Source organism: Chiloscyllium plagiosum, chromosome 11 (assembly GCF_004010195.1).
Source record: "Chiloscyllium plagiosum isolate BGI_BamShark_2017 chromosome 11, ASM401019v2, whole genome shotgun sequence".
Classification (NCBI taxonomy): Eukaryota; Metazoa; Chordata; class Chondrichthyes; order Orectolobiformes; family Hemiscylliidae; genus Chiloscyllium; species Chiloscyllium plagiosum.
In genome coordinates, this window is record NC_057720.1 from 62,441,321 (window position 1) to 62,462,667 (window position 21,347).

General features: G+C 40.7%; 1 protein-coding gene across 1 annotated transcript in view; it reads right to left on the minus strand.

Moving 5' to 3' along the window:
- Positions 1-403: 403 nt before the first annotated feature.
- Positions 404-21,347, minus strand: part of lamc1 (laminin, gamma 1) — a 315,576-nt gene continuing 294,632 nt past the window's right edge. The window contains exons 24-28 of the mRNA XM_043699529.1: positions 16,543-16,657; positions 15,319-15,518; positions 14,263-14,421; positions 14,048-14,147; positions 404-3,064 (exon numbers count right to left, since the gene is read on the minus strand). Coding sequence (XP_043555464.1) covers positions 2,808-3,064; positions 14,048-14,147; positions 14,263-14,421; positions 15,319-15,518; positions 16,543-16,657 — 831 coding nt within the window. The 3' untranslated portion in view covers positions 404-2,807. The remainder of the gene's footprint in view (positions 3,065-14,047; positions 14,148-14,262; positions 14,422-15,318; positions 15,519-16,542; positions 16,658-21,347) is intronic.

A 21,347-nucleotide genomic window follows, 5' to 3' on the forward strand; every position in this document is an offset into this window, starting at 1 on the left:
CTGTATTGTGTTTTTAGGAAAATTTAGACAAATTTCAAGGGAAGTGAAATCACAAATCAGCAACAACTGTTGTATTTTGCAGCAAATGGTATGTCATCTGAACCGTGAGTGTTTATCTTAAAATACAAAGGAGTATTGCCGAGAATTCTCAGAATTAGGCTAATTTTAATAGTATACTCCAGAACAATTTGCAATGCATTGACAGGCAGGATAAGTATCAATAAAGCAATCCAAGACTACACTGGTTCTTACTGAACAAAGAACAAATTAGCATCCTCAGGTTCGCCAAGATGAAAACCAGAAAACATTAAAGATTTTGATAAATCTTTTGAAAAACTGCTCAATAAGATGGTAAAAATAGGATTTAAAAAGCATGTTAATAAAATGATGAATCTGAACAGGATTCATGTAATACCACATTTTTATTTATTTAAATGGTAAAATTTGATTTACAGGCACAATGATATTAAACAATAATCTGCCAGGCATTTTGGCCACTGTGTGAGGACAAAATAGGTCTTAAGGAAAGCAGTGTTCAAGTCACACCATTATAAAAAGAATGTGCAACACACACAAGGAGACCTGGATAAAGATTACAAATATTGCGTCTTATAAATAAGAAATACTGTTTTAAACATAAAATTGTATAAGTGTTGCACGTCTTTCCCAACAGCGTGATGATATTTTAAGGCAAAAGGCTAAAAACAAAGGCATAGGACAAGACAGTATGGATTTACTTCTCATGGCAGAGAATATTGCATTCCACACTATATCATTGATCATTCTGTGCACATCTTTTCTACTGGTAGGACGTTAACCTCATACTTTTGATTAACTGATTTCTTTAAATGATAAATACTAAAAAATGCATTACTGTTACAAAATAAAAATCTGCTGTACCTGGTAAGTACAGTGTCAGGAGAGGCTATTAATAGTAAAATTCAAAGTAGAAATGTATCTCCTTGCTTCAGGTATAATATTTGGGAAAGAGCGTGCAACCCTTTAGACCTGCCCAGTGCTTATTAGATAAAATCTGCACTCTTCATAGTAAAACTAATTCAGTGATAGTTTCAAGCACTAAATATGCAATTATAGATGATTAATTTATTAGCAATAATAATGTTCAGCAGTGATAGTAATTACATACAATAATTTGGGTAAAACGTATTACAAACAAAAACCAAAACAGGAAAACGCTGATTAAATTTTACATCAGGTCAGTTTGCAGAGGCAAAGTCAATCTGGTTGGCATTGCACTGACAGGATAAAGGTAAGGGGCACATACAGCTTTCTCCCCACCGGGGCATGTGGTAGAAAAGTAACAACTCTGACTGCCAAACCTTGCTCTCTCTCCAGTTTGTATAACAGACTTAATTTATGAATTTTCATCTGGGCCAAGTTCAGGAAATTCTCTTGCTTTAGAACAAAGAAAATGATATTTTAATGTAGTTGAGAGGAGAATTTGGTAAGGGGAGGAGGGGATGGAGCATTCCAAACAGCCTAATTTAAAGACTTTGTAGGACAACTACAGATGAGTAATATTCGTATTTAAAGAATAGTAGCCCTAAATAGAAAATAAAAACTAAGCTGTGTATACAAGCAAGCAAAATACCACAGAAATATGCAGGCAATCAGAAGCAGGTCTAAAACATGGTTACTATCGATGATAGGATCTTGAGGGTGGGAAGGTAACTCACAGAGCCAATCCTGAAATATTTATGGCGTATATTTACACAAAAAGAGACTCAACATTTCCTCATACTATTCCAAGATAAAAAAACATTCACACAAAAATATAACATTTGAAATAATTAATAGCACCAGTGTATCAGGTAATTTTATTTTCTTTTGCTACGCAATGTACAAAGTTGCATAGAGTGTCGCTGTAAAAAATATGTTCTGCCTTTGATTTTGACACAGATGAAGCAGCAGTCTTGGAAACGGAAATATAGTGTAGTCCACATTAAATGCACGGTGTCAGACACTGCTATGAGCATTTCACTTCGTCACAATGTAGCTGAAAGTAAGGGAAGCAGGGAGCAAGGGAAATAGTTATTGCATAATTAATTCCATTTTCTAAAGAGAAGACCAGCTTTCATGGTAATTCACAACATTAATCTGGTGAATACTGTATATATTGTTCATGTAGTGACTTACATGTCCTACTCCTACATGAATGTGGTATAATGCACAGTTAGGAGGTGATGTGGTAAAAAGCTAAATGTCAATATGTTAACAATTCTTAATCCTTCACAGCTAGTCTGGTCATTTACAAAAGGGAAAAATAATACAGTACCATAGAATATAGAGCTATGTTAATACTCATGATGCGAATGCAATAAAGAACCAATGCCTCCAAGTAGCAGGAGGAGAGACAAACCTACATTAATAGCATTTTCTTTTGTATATTTTAACCACTATTGTGCTGCTTGAGGTTTCCCCACTGCCTTCGCATTGCAGGAGGAGTCTTCCCATCGTGGAAAAAGGTCTGATAATTCACTAATCTAATAGTGTGGAGTGACTTAAGTCAGATGCATATAGTGTGGCTTTCCCAGAATGTCCCTCCAATAGACTTGGTTCATTTGGAATCCCAGTAGCTTGCCATGTAGGTATGTCACTCGCACCTACCCCATGTCCATGATCTTCTGCTTCATCCAAGCAGCTGCATTTGATGCCTGAGGAGTTTCATTTATGAGCCTTGGAATACTTAATGATGTTGTCAGACATTGAAAAAAATTTGGTAATAAGGCAATTTCTGTACAATGTCACTCTAGGTTTTGGGTAAGGCATGATGACCATGAAAGAGACTACGGGGTCTCCAGTGACTGGGTATTGTAACAGCCAGGAGGTAATGTTTGTTTGATGTCCTCTAGATTTTTGATGTCCTTCAGAATATCTTCAATGTCTTGTTCATATGTAATTATCGCATTAGCCTGCTCCTTTTCTGCCTTTTCCAGATCTGCCAACTTCCGTTCTAAGTCACTATCCTCCATCTGACCCTTGGCTTTCTTTAGAGTGTTCTCAATTTCTCCAAGCCGGTTAACATCTACATTATCAAGTTGACCTGAAAAATAAGCCCAGCCAAAGTAATCAATATCCCAGTGTGACAAGGAATTACTTGAAAAACAAGCAACTTCAAAATTCAAACAGTATCATTCACACTTGAAACTGCAGAAGAAAAGTTGATATGTATATGTGCAACCACAGGAGAGTGGGAAGGTATTGATGAGCGTTCCTATTCAGTGTTTACTGTGGATAAAGACAAAGACTTGGGAACGAGGAAGTTAGTGGTGATATCTTGGGGAAATCCATATCACAGCAGAGATGTTGTTGAACATATTAGAATGTACAAAGGTGGAGAAGTCTCCTGGTCCTGACCAGATATATCCAAGAACACTGCAAGAGGCAAGAGAAGAAATTGCTGGGGTCCTGGCTGGTATTCTTGCAGCACCGTTAGCCACGGGTGAGGTCCAGGAAGAATGGAGGGTAGCAAAGTTGGTGATCTTATTGAAGAAGGGCTGCAAAGATAAACCTGGGAACGACAAACAAGTAAGCCTAACATCTGTGATAGGCAGGTTACTTGAGAAAATTCTGAGGGTTAAGATATACATGCATTTGGAAAGACAGGGTTTGATTAGGAGTACTCAGCATTGCTTTGTGTGGGGGAGATCGTGCCTCTCAAATTTGTTAGAGCTCTTTGATGAAGTGACCAGGAAGGTTGACAATGACAGCGTGGTAAATGTACTCTATATAGATTCCAGTAAGGCCTTTGATAAGCTGGCAAATTGGATTCAAAATTGGCTTGATGGAAGGAAGCAGAGGGTAATAACGGAAGGATGCTTGCCGGACGAAAGGCCTGCAACTAGTGGTGTACCTTAAGGGTCAGTGCAGGGCCCATTGCTGTTTTTATCTACATTAACGATTTGGATGAGAATGTACAAAGCATGATTAGGCGGTATCGTGGACAGTGAGGAAGGTTATCAGAAATTGCAGAACATTGATCAGCTGGGAAAGTGGACTGAGAAATGGCAAATGGAGTGTAAAATCTTGCATTTAGGCAAGTCAAATGAAAGTAGGAGTTCCATGGTGAATGGTAGGCCTTTAAGGAGTGTAGTGGAACAGAGGGATCTTGGAGTCCAGGTGCTTGATTCTCTGACAGTGGAGTCACAGGTAGACAGGGCAGTGAAGGAGGCTTTTGGCACAATGGCCTTCATCAGTCAGGGCACTGAGTATGGAAGTTGGGAAGCTATGTTGCAATTGTACAGGATGTTGGTGAGGCCACACTTGGAATAGTGTGCTCAGTTATGGTTACCTTGCTTTGGAAGGATGTTAATAAACTGAAAAGAGTGCAGAAGAAATTTACAAGGATGCTGCCAGGACTCAAAGGGTCTGCGTTATAGGGAGAAGTTGGACTAAGACTGCTAGGACTTTTTTCTTTAGAGCGTAGGAGACTGAGCAGGGATCTTATGGAATGAATAAGGACAAGAAAGACATGGATAGGATGAATGCACTCTAGTCTTTTTCCCAATGTTGGGGAATCAAGGACTAAAGGGCATCAATTTAAGGTTAGAGGGGAAAGAATAAAAAGGGGGCAACTTTTTTTTTTTTTTTACACAGAAGGTGGTACACATATGGAATGAACCGCCAGCAGAAGTGGTTGAGGTGGGTACATTAAGAACATTTAAAAGGCATTCGGACAAATACATGGATAGGAAAGGTTTAGAAAGATATGAACCAAGTGCAGAGAAACGATTGGGCATGGTTTCATCCAATGACAAGTAAAAGGGCCCTAATATAAAATATATGGCTATCAAGTCATACCTTAAAAACCAACTGGCATTCGGATCATAAAGGATATTTCACCAGGTAATGTTCTTTGTGAGCTACTAGACAGCATGCGAGTCAGAGCATCTTTTCTGGTCCATCAAATGGGATCAGTAAAAAGGATACTGTAAAACTCAGCCTTGGAGCTGGGCGAAGTTGGAGTCAGTATTGTGGTGGAATCCAGTGTGGGGATTCCCAGAAGACAGAGGGAAACTACCTTGGATGTTACAACTCACTGAAATTAGGAGAAGCAAGCATATTGGAACATAGAATATAACAGCGCAGCATAGGCCCTTCGGCCCTCATGTTGCACCTACCCGTGGAACCAATCTGAAGCCCATCTAACCTACACTATTCCATTTTCATCCGTATGTTTATCCAATGACTATTTAAATACCCTTAAAGTTGGCGAGTCTACTCCTGTTGCAGGCATCCGTTCCAGGCCCCTACTACTCTGAGTAAAGAAACTACCTCCGACATCTGTCCTATATTTATCACCCCTCAATTTAAAGCTACGTCCCTCATGCTAGCTATCACCATCAGAGGAAAAAGGCTCAGAAGAGTCTTGGACTGGTGTCAAAGAGTAACATAGCGCAAGAACAGACCCTTCAGCCCTCCAAAGCCTATGTCAACACATTTTGCCCTTCCATAAGGAAACAGTCTTCATTTACAGGATCCATATCCCTCTATTCCCTTCTTATTCATGTATTTGTCCAGGTGCTTCTTGAATGCTGCTATTGCATCTGTACCCACCACCACCTCTGGCAGTGCACTCCAGGCACTCATCACCCTTTGTATGAAAACATGCCTCACACATCACTTTTAAACCTCATCCCACCCCCCGCACCTTGAACCCGTGCCCCCAGTGATTGACCCTCAACCTTGGGGGAAAAAGCCTCATACTTTCCACTCTATCCAGGTCATTCACAATCTTATAAACTTCTATCAGGTCACACCTCAACCTCCTGCATTCCAGTAAAAACAAACAACATCCTCGTAAATCTTTTCTGTACTGTCTCCAAGGCATTCACATCCTTCAGATAATGTGGTGACCAGATTGCACTTAATATTCCAAGTGCAGTCTAAATAAAGTTATGCTGCAACTTTATAGAATTTGCCTATCCCTTAGTATTCAATGCCCTTTCCAATGAAGGCAAGCATGCCATAAGTCTTTTTTTTAAATTACCTTATCCACCTGCACTGCCATCTTCAGTGATCTGTGGACCTGCACACCCAGATCCCCCTGCATATCAATACTCCTAAAGATTCAGCCATTCACTCTATATTTTACACCTGTACTTGACCGTCTAAAATGCATCACCTCACATTTGTCCAGATTAAACTCCATCTGCCATTCTTCTGCCCATGTCTCCAACTGATCTACAACCTGCTGTATCCTCTGACAATCCTCTTCACTATCTGCAACTTCACCAATTTTGGTATCATCCTCAAATTTACTAATTAGAGCAGCCACGTTTTCCTCCAAATCATTTATGTAGACCACAAACAGCAGGGGTCCCAGCACTGATCCCTGTGGAGCTCCACTATTTACATCCTTCCATTCTGAGAAGTACCCTCCCACCGTTACCCTCTGTCTCCCATGACTAAGCCAGTTCTGTATCCATCTTGCCAGCTCACCCTTGATACAATGCAACTTCACTGTCTATAGCAGTCTGCCATGAGGGACCTAAACATCATCATTCTGCAGAATGCTGTGTAATGTATGAATCCATCTGTAATTATGAGGGGGAACATCTTTTATGTACTGAGTAATGTTTAGTTGTGTTGTCTTTAGTGGGTTTGCTAATAATAAATGTCTGAAAACCTTAATTAAATTATTGTTTTCAAAGAGTTGAGCAAATCTGATCAAAGCAAAACGATAACAGATAACATACTAAAACCCATATAGAGAAACAGCAATGTATCTTAAATTAATATCAGCCTTGAGCCTGACTTGATAGCCACCAGAAAAGTTGTCATTTATACAAATTATAAATTGCTGCCTAAAATATATATTATGATGTAGCTGTGTATGTCTGCCACAACCAGGCAGTTAACATTGCTCATGATTGGACACAGGGTGCATTTTGCTACATCTAATGGATAGGGTAGAGAGTATATCTAACCAGCTTTGACTTGTAGTTGCCCCTCAAAATTATTACAATATACTAAACATTCTTTAATATAATTTGATAGAACGTTTGCAAAGTTTTGTTTTTAAAAAATAAAATCAACAGTCTCCAAAAATCACAAGCTTGAGTTAGAAAACAAATCAAACACTCAATCACAAATATTACTGTGATCAAAGGAAGCTTCACAGGGACAGGGATCAGTCATTTAGCTCGAGTCTACTTTGTCAAGCAATGGCACGTTAGCAAATCTGAGATTTAACTCCTTTTGCCCATATTCATTTTATGCATTTTGTTAACAAAAAGTTTAATTTTAAAAATCAATTAATCTAGCATCAATTTTAAAATTGACTCTAAGTGTGGCACTGGAAAAGCACACCAGGTCAGGCAGCATTCGAGGACAAGGAGAATCGATGTTTCGGGCATTATCCCTTCATCAGGAATATGTTGGTGTGTGTGTATGTCTCTGTGTCTGTGCGAGCACATGCGTGAGGGATGGGGGGGAGGTAGCTGGGAAAGCAATACGTAGATGCAGGTGGGGGGGTGATGGTGAGAAGTCGAAGGGGAGGGTGGAGAAGAGAGGTGGAAAGGAAGATGGACAGGTAGGACAGTTCAAGAGGGCAGTGCTCAGTTGGAGGATTGGATCTGGGATGAGGTGTGGGGAGAGGACTTGCGGAAACTGATGAAATCGATGTTGATGCCATGTGTTTGGAAGGTCCCAAGGCAGAAGATGAGGCAATCTTCCTCATGAGGCATTGAGTGGCTTGGACTTGGCAATGGAGGTGGCCCAGGATCTGCATGTCGTTGGCGGAGTGGGAGGGGGAGTTGAAGTGGTCGGCAACTAGGCAGAGGGGTTGTTTGGCGCATATCCCAGAGCTGTTCCCTCAAACACTCCAGAGGTTGGCGTCCTGTCTCCCAACGTAGAGGAGACCACATCAAGAGCGATGAACACAGTAGATGAGGTGTTTGGATGTGCAGGAAAATCTCTGCCAGATGTGTAAGGATCCTTTGGGGCCTTGGATGGAGGTAAAGGGAGTGATGTAGGTGCATGTTTTACACCTCTTGCAGTGGCAAGGGAAAATGCCAGGAGTGGAGGGTGTGGTGGTAGTGGTGGGTGGGTGTGTACCTAACGAGGCAGTCATAGAGGTTATGATCTTTGCGGAATGCTGATAGGGTAGGAGGGGAAATTATATCTGGTGGTGGGGTCTGATTGTAGGTGGTGAAAATGATGGAGGATAACGTGCTGTATCTGGAGATTAGTGAGGTGGAAGGAGAGGACTGGGATGATCTGGATAGTAGTAATAGGATAGGTCAGAGTCAGCATGAATTTATGAAGGGGAAATCATCCTTGACTAATCTTCTGGAATTTTTTGAGGATGTAACTCTGAAAATGGACGAGGGAGATCCAGTAGACGTAGTGTACCTGGACTTTCAGAAAGCTTTTGATAAAGTTCCACATAGGAGATTAGTGAGTAAAATTAGGGCGCATGGTATTGGGGGCAAAGTACTAACTTGGATTGAAAGTTGGTTGGCTGATAGGAAACAAAGAGTAGCGATAAACGGCTCCATTTCAGAATGGCAGGCAGTGACCAGTGGGGTACTGCAGGGATCAGTGCTGGGACCGCAATTTTTTACAATATATGTTAATGATATAGAAGATGGTATTAGTAATAGCATTAACAAATTTGCTGATGATACTAAGCTGGGTGGCAGGATGAAATGTGAGGAGGATGCTAGGAGATTACAGGGTGACCTGGACAGGTTAGGTGAGTGGTCAGATGCATGGCACAGATGCAGTTTAATGTTGATAAATGTATGGTTATCCACTTTGGTGGCAAGAACAGGAAGGCAGATTACTACCTAAATTGATTCCATTTAGGTAAAGGGGCAGTACAAAGAGATCTGGGTGTTCTTGTACACCAGTCAATGAAGGCAAGCATGCAGGTACAGCAGGTAGTGATTAAGTATAGAAGTAGGATTAAGTATAGAAGTAGGATTAAGTATAGAAGCGAAGAGGTTCTTCTGCAACTGTACACGGCTCTGGTGAGACCACACCTGGATTCCTGAAGAAGGGCCTGTGACGAAACGTCGAATCTCCTGTTCCCTGGATGCTGCCTGACCTGCTGTGCTGTTCCAGCAATAAAGTTTCAACTTTGATCTCCAGCATCTGCAGACCTCACTTTCTCCTCCCAGCAGGTAGTGAAGAAGGCTAATAAGCATGCTGGCCTTCATAACAAGAAGGATTAAGTATAGAAGCGAAGAGGTTCTTCTGCAACTGTACACGGCTCTGGTGAGACCACACCTGGAGTACTGTGTGCAGTTCTGGTCTCCAAATTTGAGGAAAGACATTCTGGATATTGAGGGAGTGCAGGACTACCTTACACTGAAAGACTGGAGCGACTGGGCTTGTATACCCTTGAGTTTAGAAGACTGAGAGGGGATCTGATTGAGACATATAAGATTATTAAAAGATTGGACACTCTGGAGGCAGGAAACATGTTTCCGTTGATGGGTGAGTGCCGAACCAGAGGACACAGCTTAAAAATACGGGGTAGACCATTTAGGACAGAGACGAGGAGAAACTTCTTCACCCAGAGAGTGGTGGGTGTGTGGAATGCTCTGCCCCATGGAAGATGGGTTTCAAGGCAGAGGTGCTGTATGTGGAAGAGATACACTGGAGGGCATTGTTGACCACATGGGAGGGAAAACTGTGGTCCTTGAAATAGGAAGGCATCTGGGAGGTCCTGGAGAGGGGAGTCCTATCAGCATTCCACAGAGACCATTCCCTCTGTGACTCCCTTCTTAGGTCCATACACCTCACCAATCCACCCTCCGCTGGTACCTTCCTTTGCCACTGGTGTGTAAAACCTGCGCCCATATCTCATCTCCATTCAAGGCCCCCAAGGATCCTTCTACATCCGGCAGAGATTATTCTGCACATCCAAACATCTCATCTACTGTGTCTGTTGCTCTCGATGTGGTCTCCCCTACATTGGGGTGACAGGACACCAACTCGCGGAACATTTCAGGGAACATCTCTGGGATACACGCACCAAACCACCCCACCACCCTGTGGCTGACCACTTAAACTCCCCCTCCCACTCCACCAAGGACATGCAAGTCCTGGGCCGCCTCAAGAGCCAAATCCAAGTCAACTGGACACCTGCAGGAAGGAGGCCTCAACTTCCACTTTGGGACCCTCCAACCACATGGCATCAATGTCTATTTCACCAGTTTCCCCATCTCGCCTCCCTCCACCTCACCCCAGATACAACCCTACAACTTGGCACATCCCTCTTGAACTGTCTTACCTGTCCATCTTCCTTCCCACCTATCAGCTCCACCCTCCCCTCTGACCTACTACCATCACCCCTCACCTTCATCTACCTATTGCCTTCCCAGCTACCTGCTGAGAATCCCACCCCCACATTTATCTCTCAGCTCCCTTATCCCCCCATCACATTCCTAATGAAGGGCGTATGCCCGAAAATTTGATTCTCCTGCCCCTTGGATGCTGCCTGACTGGCTGTGCTTTTCCAGCATCATACTTTTCGATTCTGATCTCCAGCATCTACAGTCCTCACCTTCTCCTAATCAATTTTAAAATGTCTACCATCTTTTGCGTGTTAAAAAAAGTACTTAAAAAAAATCTTTCAGGAATGAAATTATTTCAGCATCTAACCACTACCTGGATTCCTTAACATAACGAAATTGACCTATCTACATTACCTGTTTCCCTTAAAACCTTAAAATCAGATTAAATCACTACATTAATGACTAAATTTCAGGGAAATATGTATTTTAACCCTAGCAGTGCAGGTATTATTCCCTCCAAAGACTATATATTTTAGAACTGCGCACAGTAATCCAGATACATTCTAACCTAAGTTATGTTAACTGTAGCAAGGTTGCATTCCAACTCATTATATACAAAGGAGGTGGCCATGGCAAAGTGGATAAAAATCTGCATCTAAGCCAGAAACTCCAGGTTTGAATCCCAGCCAGATCTTGTTGGCTAAGGAAGGTGCATTCGTAAGCCATCCAGATAAATTTCAGTATCAACATGCAAATCTTTCTAACACACACCAATAGCAGGCAATGAGCACGGGAGAAATTCTTGGGCAACTATATGCCACAGTGAACTTTGAAGATTCTACCAAGGTTATCAAAGATCTGAATTATAACATGCACTTAAAAGTGCATGATGTCACAGCACCTCAGACTCCCTCAGTGAAGTGAAATGTCCAATATAAATGCCAATACTGCATTAAACTCTGATTACTTTTCTATTCCTATCTATAACACTTGGAATTTGTGTCTCTTGACTCCAAAGCCCCTTTGAATCTCCATGTAGCTAAGTGTGAGGTGATTCACTTTGGGAAGAATAACAAAAAGATGGGGTACTGGGCTAATGGTCGGATACTTGGTAGTGTGGATGAGCAGAGGGATCTTGGTGTCCATGTACACAGATCTCTGAAAGTTGCCACCCAGGTAAATAGTGCGGTGAGGAAGGCATATGGCGTACTGGCTTTTATTGGTAGAGGAATTGAGTTCCGGAGTCCTGAGGTCATGATGCAGTTGTAGAAGACTCTGGTGCGGCCGCATCTGGAATATTGTGTGCAGTTTTGATCGCCATAATATAGGAAGGATGTGGAGGCACTGGAACGGGTGCAGAGGAGGTTTACCAGGATGTTGCCTGGTATGGAAGGAAAATCGTATGAGGAAAGACTGAGGCACTTGGGGCTGTTTTCACTAGAGAAAAGAAGGTTTAGGGGTGACTTGATTGAGGTGTACAAGATGATTAGGGGGTTAGATAGGGTTGACAGTGTGAACCTTTTCCCGCGTATGGAGTCGGGTATTACAAGGGGGCATAGCTTTAAATTAAGGGGGGGTAGATATAGGACTGAAGTTAGGGGTAGGTTCTTCACTCAGCGAGTCGTAAGTTCATGGAATGCCCTGCCAGTAGCAGTGGTGGACTCTCCCTCTTTATTGGCATTTAAGCGGGCATTAGATAGGTATATGGAGGATAGTGGGTTAGTATAGGTTAGGTGGGCTTGGATCGGCGCAACATCGAGGGCCAAAGGGCCTGTACTGCGCTGTATTCTTCTATGTTCTATGTTCTATGTTTCTAGTTTTTACAATTTAGGAATTCAAAATAAAATTGCATAATCTAAGATGGATAAAATATAAAAACATTAAAATAATAAATATAGATTCAAAATTTAGCAATTTAATAGTGACTGTAAATAATACTGGTTTTCCTGTTGCAGAATAAAGTAGATGTCATACTGCAGGTGTTACGGTTATTAATTTGTGTATTTGTTGTCTAAATTCACTTCACAGTCAATGTTTGAAATGAGACCTGATGCTGTGATGATAACTGGCTGTAAAACTGCTTTACATGTCAGATGTAATTCTGAAAGCAGCGAATAATTCCAATCTCCAGAAAATTAAATGACAAGGTTCTTTTGTTAGTTATTCAGACAAATTACTGATACAGTACTAAGATATTGGAACATTTGCAAATGTCTCCTGAGCTTTAAGAGGGTTGGGGCTCATTTCTGCAAGTAATTTGAAATATGGAAGTGGAAAAAGTGACAGTAAAGGTGGGAAAGATTGCCTGTAGCCTCACACACCCAATACTGAAATTTGTATTGAACCAGTCAATCTACTACTTTGTACCAATTTGACTGAGGAGATAGGCTGTTTTCCCTCTGAAGATTTTCAAAACATATTGCATCTGGGGAAAGTAGAAAGCTTGCATAAACTAACAAGATGAAGTGGGTGCACAGGTATAGACAGAATCCTTGAGTCATTCTTCATTGAAATAGAAGTTAAAATGAAGTTGAATGAAAAATTTAATTTAAGCAAATGGAACACACAGATTTGGGAATCTGAACTGAAAGCAGAAAATGTTGGAAATGCTTATGTCAGACAATGCCTGTCTCTTCGGTCATGGATGCTGCCTGATTACTTCCAGCATTTTCAATTAAATAAATGCAACATCTCTATAAATAATGTGTAATGTGCACGAAGTGCCAAAGATAGGTTACATCTCCCATTCTAGAATGAGCTAGGACAACCGTAGAAATCAGGCAAGTGCTGAAAATTTTATGTTATGATCAGAATTGCTCTACCTAAAAGAAATCAGATGTAAACGTTTCGAATGTATAAAGGGTGGAGGACAAAATTAAACATTCAAAATTATTAAAATTGTTTCTCAATATTATACTGTAGGCTTATTTCACTCAAAATGAGTATTTCCTTTACAGTGCAGCATAGTTATAATTTTCAACATCAAAATCAGTATGAACTTATCCTGAGTACTTTCATTACAAACCACTACTTTGGAAAGTACCTGCTATCTGGCAACATCCATCATTGAGTCCAAAGTCTTAATCTAGGTAAAATCTCATGCACAACAATGTCTATGGCATCAGGTAGCTAGTTTTAAACCATGCAGGAAATTTTACATCATGCACTATCTGGCCATCTTAAAGTGACACTCACATTTCTAATTTAAAAAAAAAGATTGTTAGGTATGTTGGCAAACACTCCAAAAATTTTAAGAAATCGAATTGTTTTAGTAGGTTGTCAGCAATACGACAAGTTTGGTTTTCTAGATGGCATCCTCTGACAAGCTATTAAAACAATACATCACATATGTCACAATCAACCTTTTTTGATCAATGCTGAAACCTTCACACTGGTTGGGAAGATACATGCAGAGTGGTGAAATTACTGACTTGAGTGGCAGGTGGCACTTCACTGATGGGCATAGGCTACAGTCTTGATTTGTTATAATGTGGCTGAAGATGCTTGTTCAACACCAGCTATTTTACTTCAATGGCCTATGGCCACATTGTTCACACTTGTTGCCAACTACACAATGACTACTAGTGGAAAATTGCAAACAGACAAAAGCTAAAAACTTGGGAAACTTTTCCATAAAACAAAATGCATGTACCTGGAAGCCATGCAAAGAAAAGGTCAGGGCCAGCCTTTACCAGAAGCTCAAATGTGTCCACGTAATGCAAGTCTGCGGATTCATTTGACCAGCCTAAGTTAGGCAATGTAAGCCCACTAATACTTACCCAGTTCTCCCAACAACTTATTGATGGTATTTAGCACACCCTGCACAGCCTTTTTGGCCTTTCTTGCCTGCTCATCTGCCTCTTTTGCAGCTTGAGAAGCCTAAAGGAACAATGTGACACCATGGTTAGAATTCTAAAAATGCTTTATGTATTTCTGATCTGGTGTAATACAGTAACCAGATAAAATGAACTTTAAGAAATGTGAATACCCTCACCATATCTGCCATCATCATGTCTTGGTCTGCTTCATTCTTCTTCCCTGCAAGTTCATCCTCTGCTTCTTTCAGTCGATTCATCATGTCACTGACTTCAGCCTCCAAGGCCATGGCATCATTAAAGGTGTCATCAGCATCCTGTTTTGTCTTAGCAGCATCCTACAAAGACAATTATTGGCCAAGGATTTAACCAACAGTTAAAAGTTGTGCTTAACCAAAAGGCTATGGCACTCAAGTGAAATGGCTCAACTGTGTCTGGATTCTTTGAAATGCTCAGTTATTCTTTAACTTATTGCTAACAGGTAAAATGGATGCTCGGAATTGTAATATTCTGTTTGTTCCATAAACCCATAACACCAGCATAAAACTTCACATACAATTGCAGACATATAATTCATTCACTTTAACCAGCTATCTTTTCTTTATCTTGGTGACCTAAATTTTTTATGTTGATACCACCTAAAACATGGAGATCTAAATCTATGGGTATTTCATATTATAAAGATTAAGACTTCATACTGCTTAACAGTATTGTCTACTTCAACCTTGATCTGGATAAGAGCAAATATTTAATTCTTATCCAATTATCAGATAGGACAGATTATATATCAGCATCCACCATTTTCAAAGGAATGAGGGTTGATGGTGAAATCACCCAGCATAACGAAAATGATAATATCCAGTTCTAAGTTAATTTTAATATGCAGCTTTAATTAAGATTTCTCAGATATTGTATCACTTAAAAGGTAGTAACAAAACTCGACAAAATGTAATTATTTTTTGAAATCCAGAGAATCGTGAGGGCTAATTCAGTCAAAGTATTTACAATCATATATCGTTCTGAATTGATCTTCCAGAATTCAAGAGTGAATACAGATTAAAGTAATAAATGTGTTTGTATACACCTGAGGATGAAAGAATCAAGATCCAAGGCAGTGGATCAAAATTTTTCCACTGAATAACACACTAATAACTGGTGAAAGCAGGCTACGAGGATGTTTAAGGTTTGATAGAATTCTTTTTAAAGCTGTTGACACAAAATGAAAACCTTTTTACCTCCTGTAACAATTCTGCAATTTTCTTTGCATCTTCAGCCTTTGTTTTGGCTTCAGATGCATCTATTCTTGCATTCCCCAGTGCATCTTCAGCCTGTTTTGTCTTTGCATTGGCTTCATCAATGGTCCTCCTGATGCCTGGTATCTTTTTCAAAGCTTCTTCGGCTGCTGTCTTGTTATCGTTGACCCTCTTGTCAAAATCTGCATGAAAATAAATCATTTTGACTATGAATACTTGGACATGATTCAGAGCAGCTGGTGTTCTTTTGGTTAATATTTATTCATTTATTGGCATTAGCTTAACCACTGGCAAGATCAGTTGCATTTTTCTTTTTACTCTCTGGAGTAATTTTAAACAGAGGTCCATTCCATTTCAAAAAGTACATGTGACCAAATTCTTGAGATCAGTCACTTTGGTGAAAAAGATGTGAGGGGGGGGCATGGTTGATGAAGGGAAGTCAAAGAAAGGAAGGAAACAGCATCTAAGGTTACTACTCAAATACCAGAACAATGTGGCTAACTGAACTGAAAGGCGAGGTGTACATGTAATTGTACTGATGCTTTATTCTGCCCATATGCATCTGTAACTTTTTCCTCAAGTTATACAAGTGACAGATTAAAGCTGAAACTGACCATGCAAAGATATCTAAACAACTCATGAAAAAAAAACTATGACACCTTTGCTGCAAACAATGTTTTCAGGATGTACCAAACCACGTCACAGTCAAATGAATACTTGTGATTTCGTTATTGTTACTTTACAATTAAATAGATTTACATACACCAAGATCTCAAGAGACGAGTATGTGCTCAAGTCCCAGAAAGAAATATTTATTCCCAAACATCCCATTGAGATACATTAGAAAAGGCAAGTAATCAACACAAATCTATGAATAATCAAAATAGTTAAGAGGTAATTATATATACATGTTTTAGAAACACAATTGCATTGACCTAGAATGTTGTGCAATTTTAAAGAAATTTGAACCCAAAGAAACTAGAGTGCCCAATACCATTCAATCATTCAGTATACAAATATTCTCTGCTCTCTTTCCAAGTTCTTCTAAAGATGGCACATGTCAGAATTTAACAGCAGAATAACAATACTGAGAGCTGAAACAGAAAAACTACCTGGTCTTGCCTTGGCCATTTTAGAGTCAAAAATTTTTTTTAAAAAATTGGGTGCATATTATACTTTATTAGTGAGGTGCATCAGTTTACATACCTTGCAAGTTTTTCAGAATATCCTGAGCCTCCTGCAGGGTAGCCTTTCCCTTCTTGGCAGCATCTTCAGCCAGTGCTTTAGCAGCATCTGCACGGGCGAGCAACTGGTCAGCAGTCTTTAAGATACAAAATAGATCAGAATGATTATCTTCGCAGTCAACTCTGGATTACAATTTGCAAGTCTCTTTTATAGCTATAAACCTCCGGTTCCATCATTTTTTGGGTTATTCAAATTTTCAAAATCCAATGCTTTTTTAATTTCCAATACTTCAGTCATATACTGTACACATTAAGTACAAGCTTCTCCGAAGTGAAGACCACTTACTCTAAGCACATTTAAAGTTTTATAGACCTTAATTTAGGCATCCTCCTTGTCCTCCCCTGCAAACATTTTAAAAGCACAAATAGCTAATAGTAGACAAACAGACCAAAACTGGGCACAGAACACATATGTGAATGAAGCAAGTCCTTATACAACCCAAAGGTAGGATGAGTTTTGCACTAATTATAGTAGAAACGCATTTGGTTTCCACTTAGTACATATAATAGTTATGGTGTAGCAAGTGGCCATTTGACCCATCAATAACTGCAGTCGAAGAGTGTGGTGCTGGAAAAACACAGCCAGTCAGGCAGCATCCAAAGAGCAAGAGAACGACGTTTCAGGCATCGGGCCTTCAGGAATTGGATCCTTGGATGCTGCCTGACTGGCTGTGCTTTTCCAGCAACACATCCTTCAACTCTGATCTCCAGTTCTCACTTTCTCCATCTATAACTGCTCTAGCTCACTGAGCATTTTGACTTCATGCCAATGTTCTGCCTTTCCCCTGTACTTTGTTTTTACTGAAATGTTCATCTATGCACTCTTGAAATGTTTCACTTAAACTTGCTCCACCATGTATCCGGACAGTGCATTCCAGACCTTAAGTACCTCACCTGTTTTTTTGAAAAGACAATTCAAAACCACACTCTCTCATTCTTGATCATCTTATGAGTGGGAACAGTTTCTTCCCATCTACTCTGTCTAGAAACCTCTCAATTTTCAAAACTTTTATCACATCTCCCTTCAGCCTTCTCTTAAAGGAAAAGTCTCAAACTCTCTGATCTAACTGAAGCTTCTCATCCGAGACCATAAATCTCTTCTGCACTCCAATGCATTCACATCCTTTCAAACTCTTTTATTCGAGTTCTAGAATGAAATCTAGAACTGTATGCTTTATTAACAAGTCTCTAGATGTATCTTTCACCTTTAATGACTTATGCACATATACACCCAGGTCCCACTGCTCCTGCTCAACAATAAGAATCGTACCCTTTATTTTACATCATCTCTCCATATTCTTTGGAGCAAAGTGGGTCACCTCACTTAGAATCATACAGCACAGAAGAGGTCCTTTGGCCCATCGAGTCTGCACTAAAAACTGTTCTAAATCTACATTAGTCCCACCCTGCAGAACTTAAGAATCATTGAGATGTACAGCATGGAAACAGACCCTTTGGTCCAATTCATCCGTGCTGACCAGATATCCTAAATTAATCTGGGCTGAAGAAGGGCTTATGCCCGAAACGTCGATTCTCCTGTTCCCTGGATGCTGCTTGACCTGCTGCGCTTTTCCAGCAACACATTTCCAGCTCTGATCTCCAGCATCTGCAGACCTCACTTTCTCCCCTAAATTAATCTGGTCCCAGTTGAAAGCATTTTGCTTATATCCCTCTAACCTTTCTATTCATCCAGATGCCTTTTAAATGTTGTTATTGTACAATTCTCTACCATCTCCTCTGTACCCCATCTAATGCAATCACATCCTTTTTATAGTGCAGTGACCAGAACTCCACGCTTTACCCTACCCTTTTTAAAAGGCAGTCCTCTGGCTTCTTCCCTGTGACCAGATGGAATTAAAAATTTGGGTCAGAGACCTTGTAAGTTCCTCGTCTCCTACAGCTGCCTGGGATACAATTTGGATTTATCCAGTTTTAAGCTCATCAAAAAGTTCGAGGTAGCAATGGGTCCACTAACTCTTCACATCCTATGTCAAACTGCTCAAGAACCTCAGTCCCTCTTCCTGAACTGTGTACTTATATCCTCACTCACCCCCCCCGCCCCAAAGTGAAGACAGCTGTGAAGTAATCATTTGACACTCTACCTACATCCTCTTGCTCCACATACAGATTGCCCTCTTAGTCCCTAGTGTGCCCTCCTCTTTCCCTGGATATCCTCCTCTGAGATATACTTGGGGTACCTTGGGAGTTTTCCTAATCTTACCCATCAGTGCTTTTTCTCATGCCCACTCTTTGCTCTCCTAATTACTTTGAGTTGCCTCCTGTACTTTCTCTCCTCCATTAGTGGCCCCTGTTCATTTGTTGCCTTTGTACTGGTTCAAAGCCTGCCTATTCCTTCTTATCCAGTCCTGAACATTCCTAGACATCATAGGTCCCCTGGGCTTGCTGCTCCAACATTTCATCCTAACGATAACACGTTGTATCTGTACTCTCCCCACTGATCCGATGCACATTTACACAGAAGTAACTGTTTCTAATCTTACTTTGCCCAGATGCTGCCTTATTTTAATAAAATCTGCCTTTTTGTTTTTCCTTTTTCATTACAAAATTAGAAGAGTACAATGTTGTGGTTGCTATCACCAAAATGCTCTCCTGCTGTCACCTTGAACACCTGTCTGGCTTCAACCCTAGAATTAGGTCTAGCACTGCACCATCTCTCGTTCTACATAAAGAGCTCTCCTGTTTATGTTTCAAGACATCTGTCCCTTCTAGACCCTCTAGATTATGACTATCTCAACTAATGTTGGAGATTGAAATCCCCCAGCATTATTACCCTTTTATTGTTTTTACACCCCTCAGATCAATTGTCTACATGTTTGCTCCTCTATTGCCTGCAGTCTATTCAGTGTCCAAGAACACACTCCCAGCAGTGTGACTACCCCCTTTTTTATTCCTAACCTCTACCCACAAAGCCTCATTTGAAGACCCTTCTATAATATTGTCCCTCACTGCAATAACCAACTCCTTAATTAGTAGTGCTTTACTTTCGCTTTTCCAACCTCCAGTCTTGCCTCAAGATTCTATATCCCAGATCCTACCCCTCCTTTAATCACGTCTCTGTGATGCAGCAACATCACAATTCCACGTGTCAACCCAAAACCTGAACTCATCTGTCGTACCTATAATGCACCTAGCATTAAGTAGAAGCCATCCAGCCTCACCTTACTCCCTTAAAACTCAACATCGCTGCACTCCCATTGCCTCAGTTCCTTTACCAAAAAATGCTATGTTTCTAACTGTCATCAGTCTGTGCCCCCTCCCTCTGCAGAACTGATTTAAATTCCTCCCAAAGGGGATTAGCAAATACACCTACACGAATGTTTGACCACATTTTGGTTTGCGTGCAGACTGGCACGTTTGTACAGGTCCTACCTTCCCAGAAACAGCCCTAGTGATCCAGGAATCTAAAACTCTTCCCTTCTGTCTCAACTCTTCAATCTCATATCCATCTGCGCTATTCCCTATGTCTGCATTTGCTAGCACGTGGCCAGGAATAATCTAGAGATTACAACCAGAGCGGTCCTGCTCTTCAGCCAACTGCCTGGCTCCCTAAATTCTTGATGTAACTTCATCCCTCATTGGTTCAAATGATATAGTGTACCATGACATCAGTCTTGTCAGCCTCCTCCTTCAGGAGGCCCTGTATCCACTCATTATCATCCCTGACCGTCACCAGGAAGGTAACACATCATCCTGGAGTCGGGTCCATGGCTACATAAAGTTTAACTGTTCCCTTAACTAATTAATTCCCTCATGCTATTGCTGCTGCTTTCTCCTTCCTCCCCTCCTGTGGTGAAAAGCTTGGCTGTGTCTGCATGCCCTTGAGGAATAGCACCCTCAGCAGCTTCCAAAATGGAAAGCTGGATTTGTGAGCACGACTCCAGGGGACTCTTGCCAGATTTACTATCACTGTCTGGTTATCACCCATTTTTTCATTCCTCCAGTCTCTTGACTGGTGATATGAACCCCTCTCTAACTGTGCTCTCAGTACCATAGCATCACCAGCTGCCACACGAGGTATGAAACACTGAGCTCAAGCTTCTGCCATTGGGCGTACTTCCTGCACACAAGGTCATCTAGGATGCTGGCAGGATCCATGACTTTCCCACACATTCCACTTGACTGACCTCACCTGCCATGCCTTGAACTTTAGTCTCACTTGCTAACTTTTCTAATTACATAATTTTAAAGATACTCCCTTTATGTTAACTTTAGCTCCTCCACTTATTCTGACTTTCCTTCTCGCTGGTGTTTCTCAGATAATAGTTTAGAAACTGGTTTAGATTAGATTAGCCATTAGCCCCAGTTAACTATCCAAACCGCAGCAGCCCATCTACAAAGACAGATTATTTTTACTTTCCTTAGCCCTAATAGAGACTTAACTATTTACCTTTTAGAATTAACCCCCACTAAACAATTCATGTAATTAAAGAACGAGCAGCAATTAGTACCAGATTCTTCTCTAGATTGAACTCTATCTGCCACCTTGCTGCCCAGTCCATCAACTTGTCAGCATCCTTTTTAAAGGTTTACACTATCCTACTCATTCTTTCAACTTTACTGTCACTTACAAGCTTTGAAATTGTTCTGCTTACACCAAACTCCAGATCATTAGCAGGGAACATAGGGGTCTGAATGCTGATTCCAACAAAAACCTTCCTCCAGTCAAATACCCATTAACTATTATTCTTTTACACACATCCCAGCCAATTTTGTATTCTCGTTACTGTCAGTTTTATTCCAAGGCCT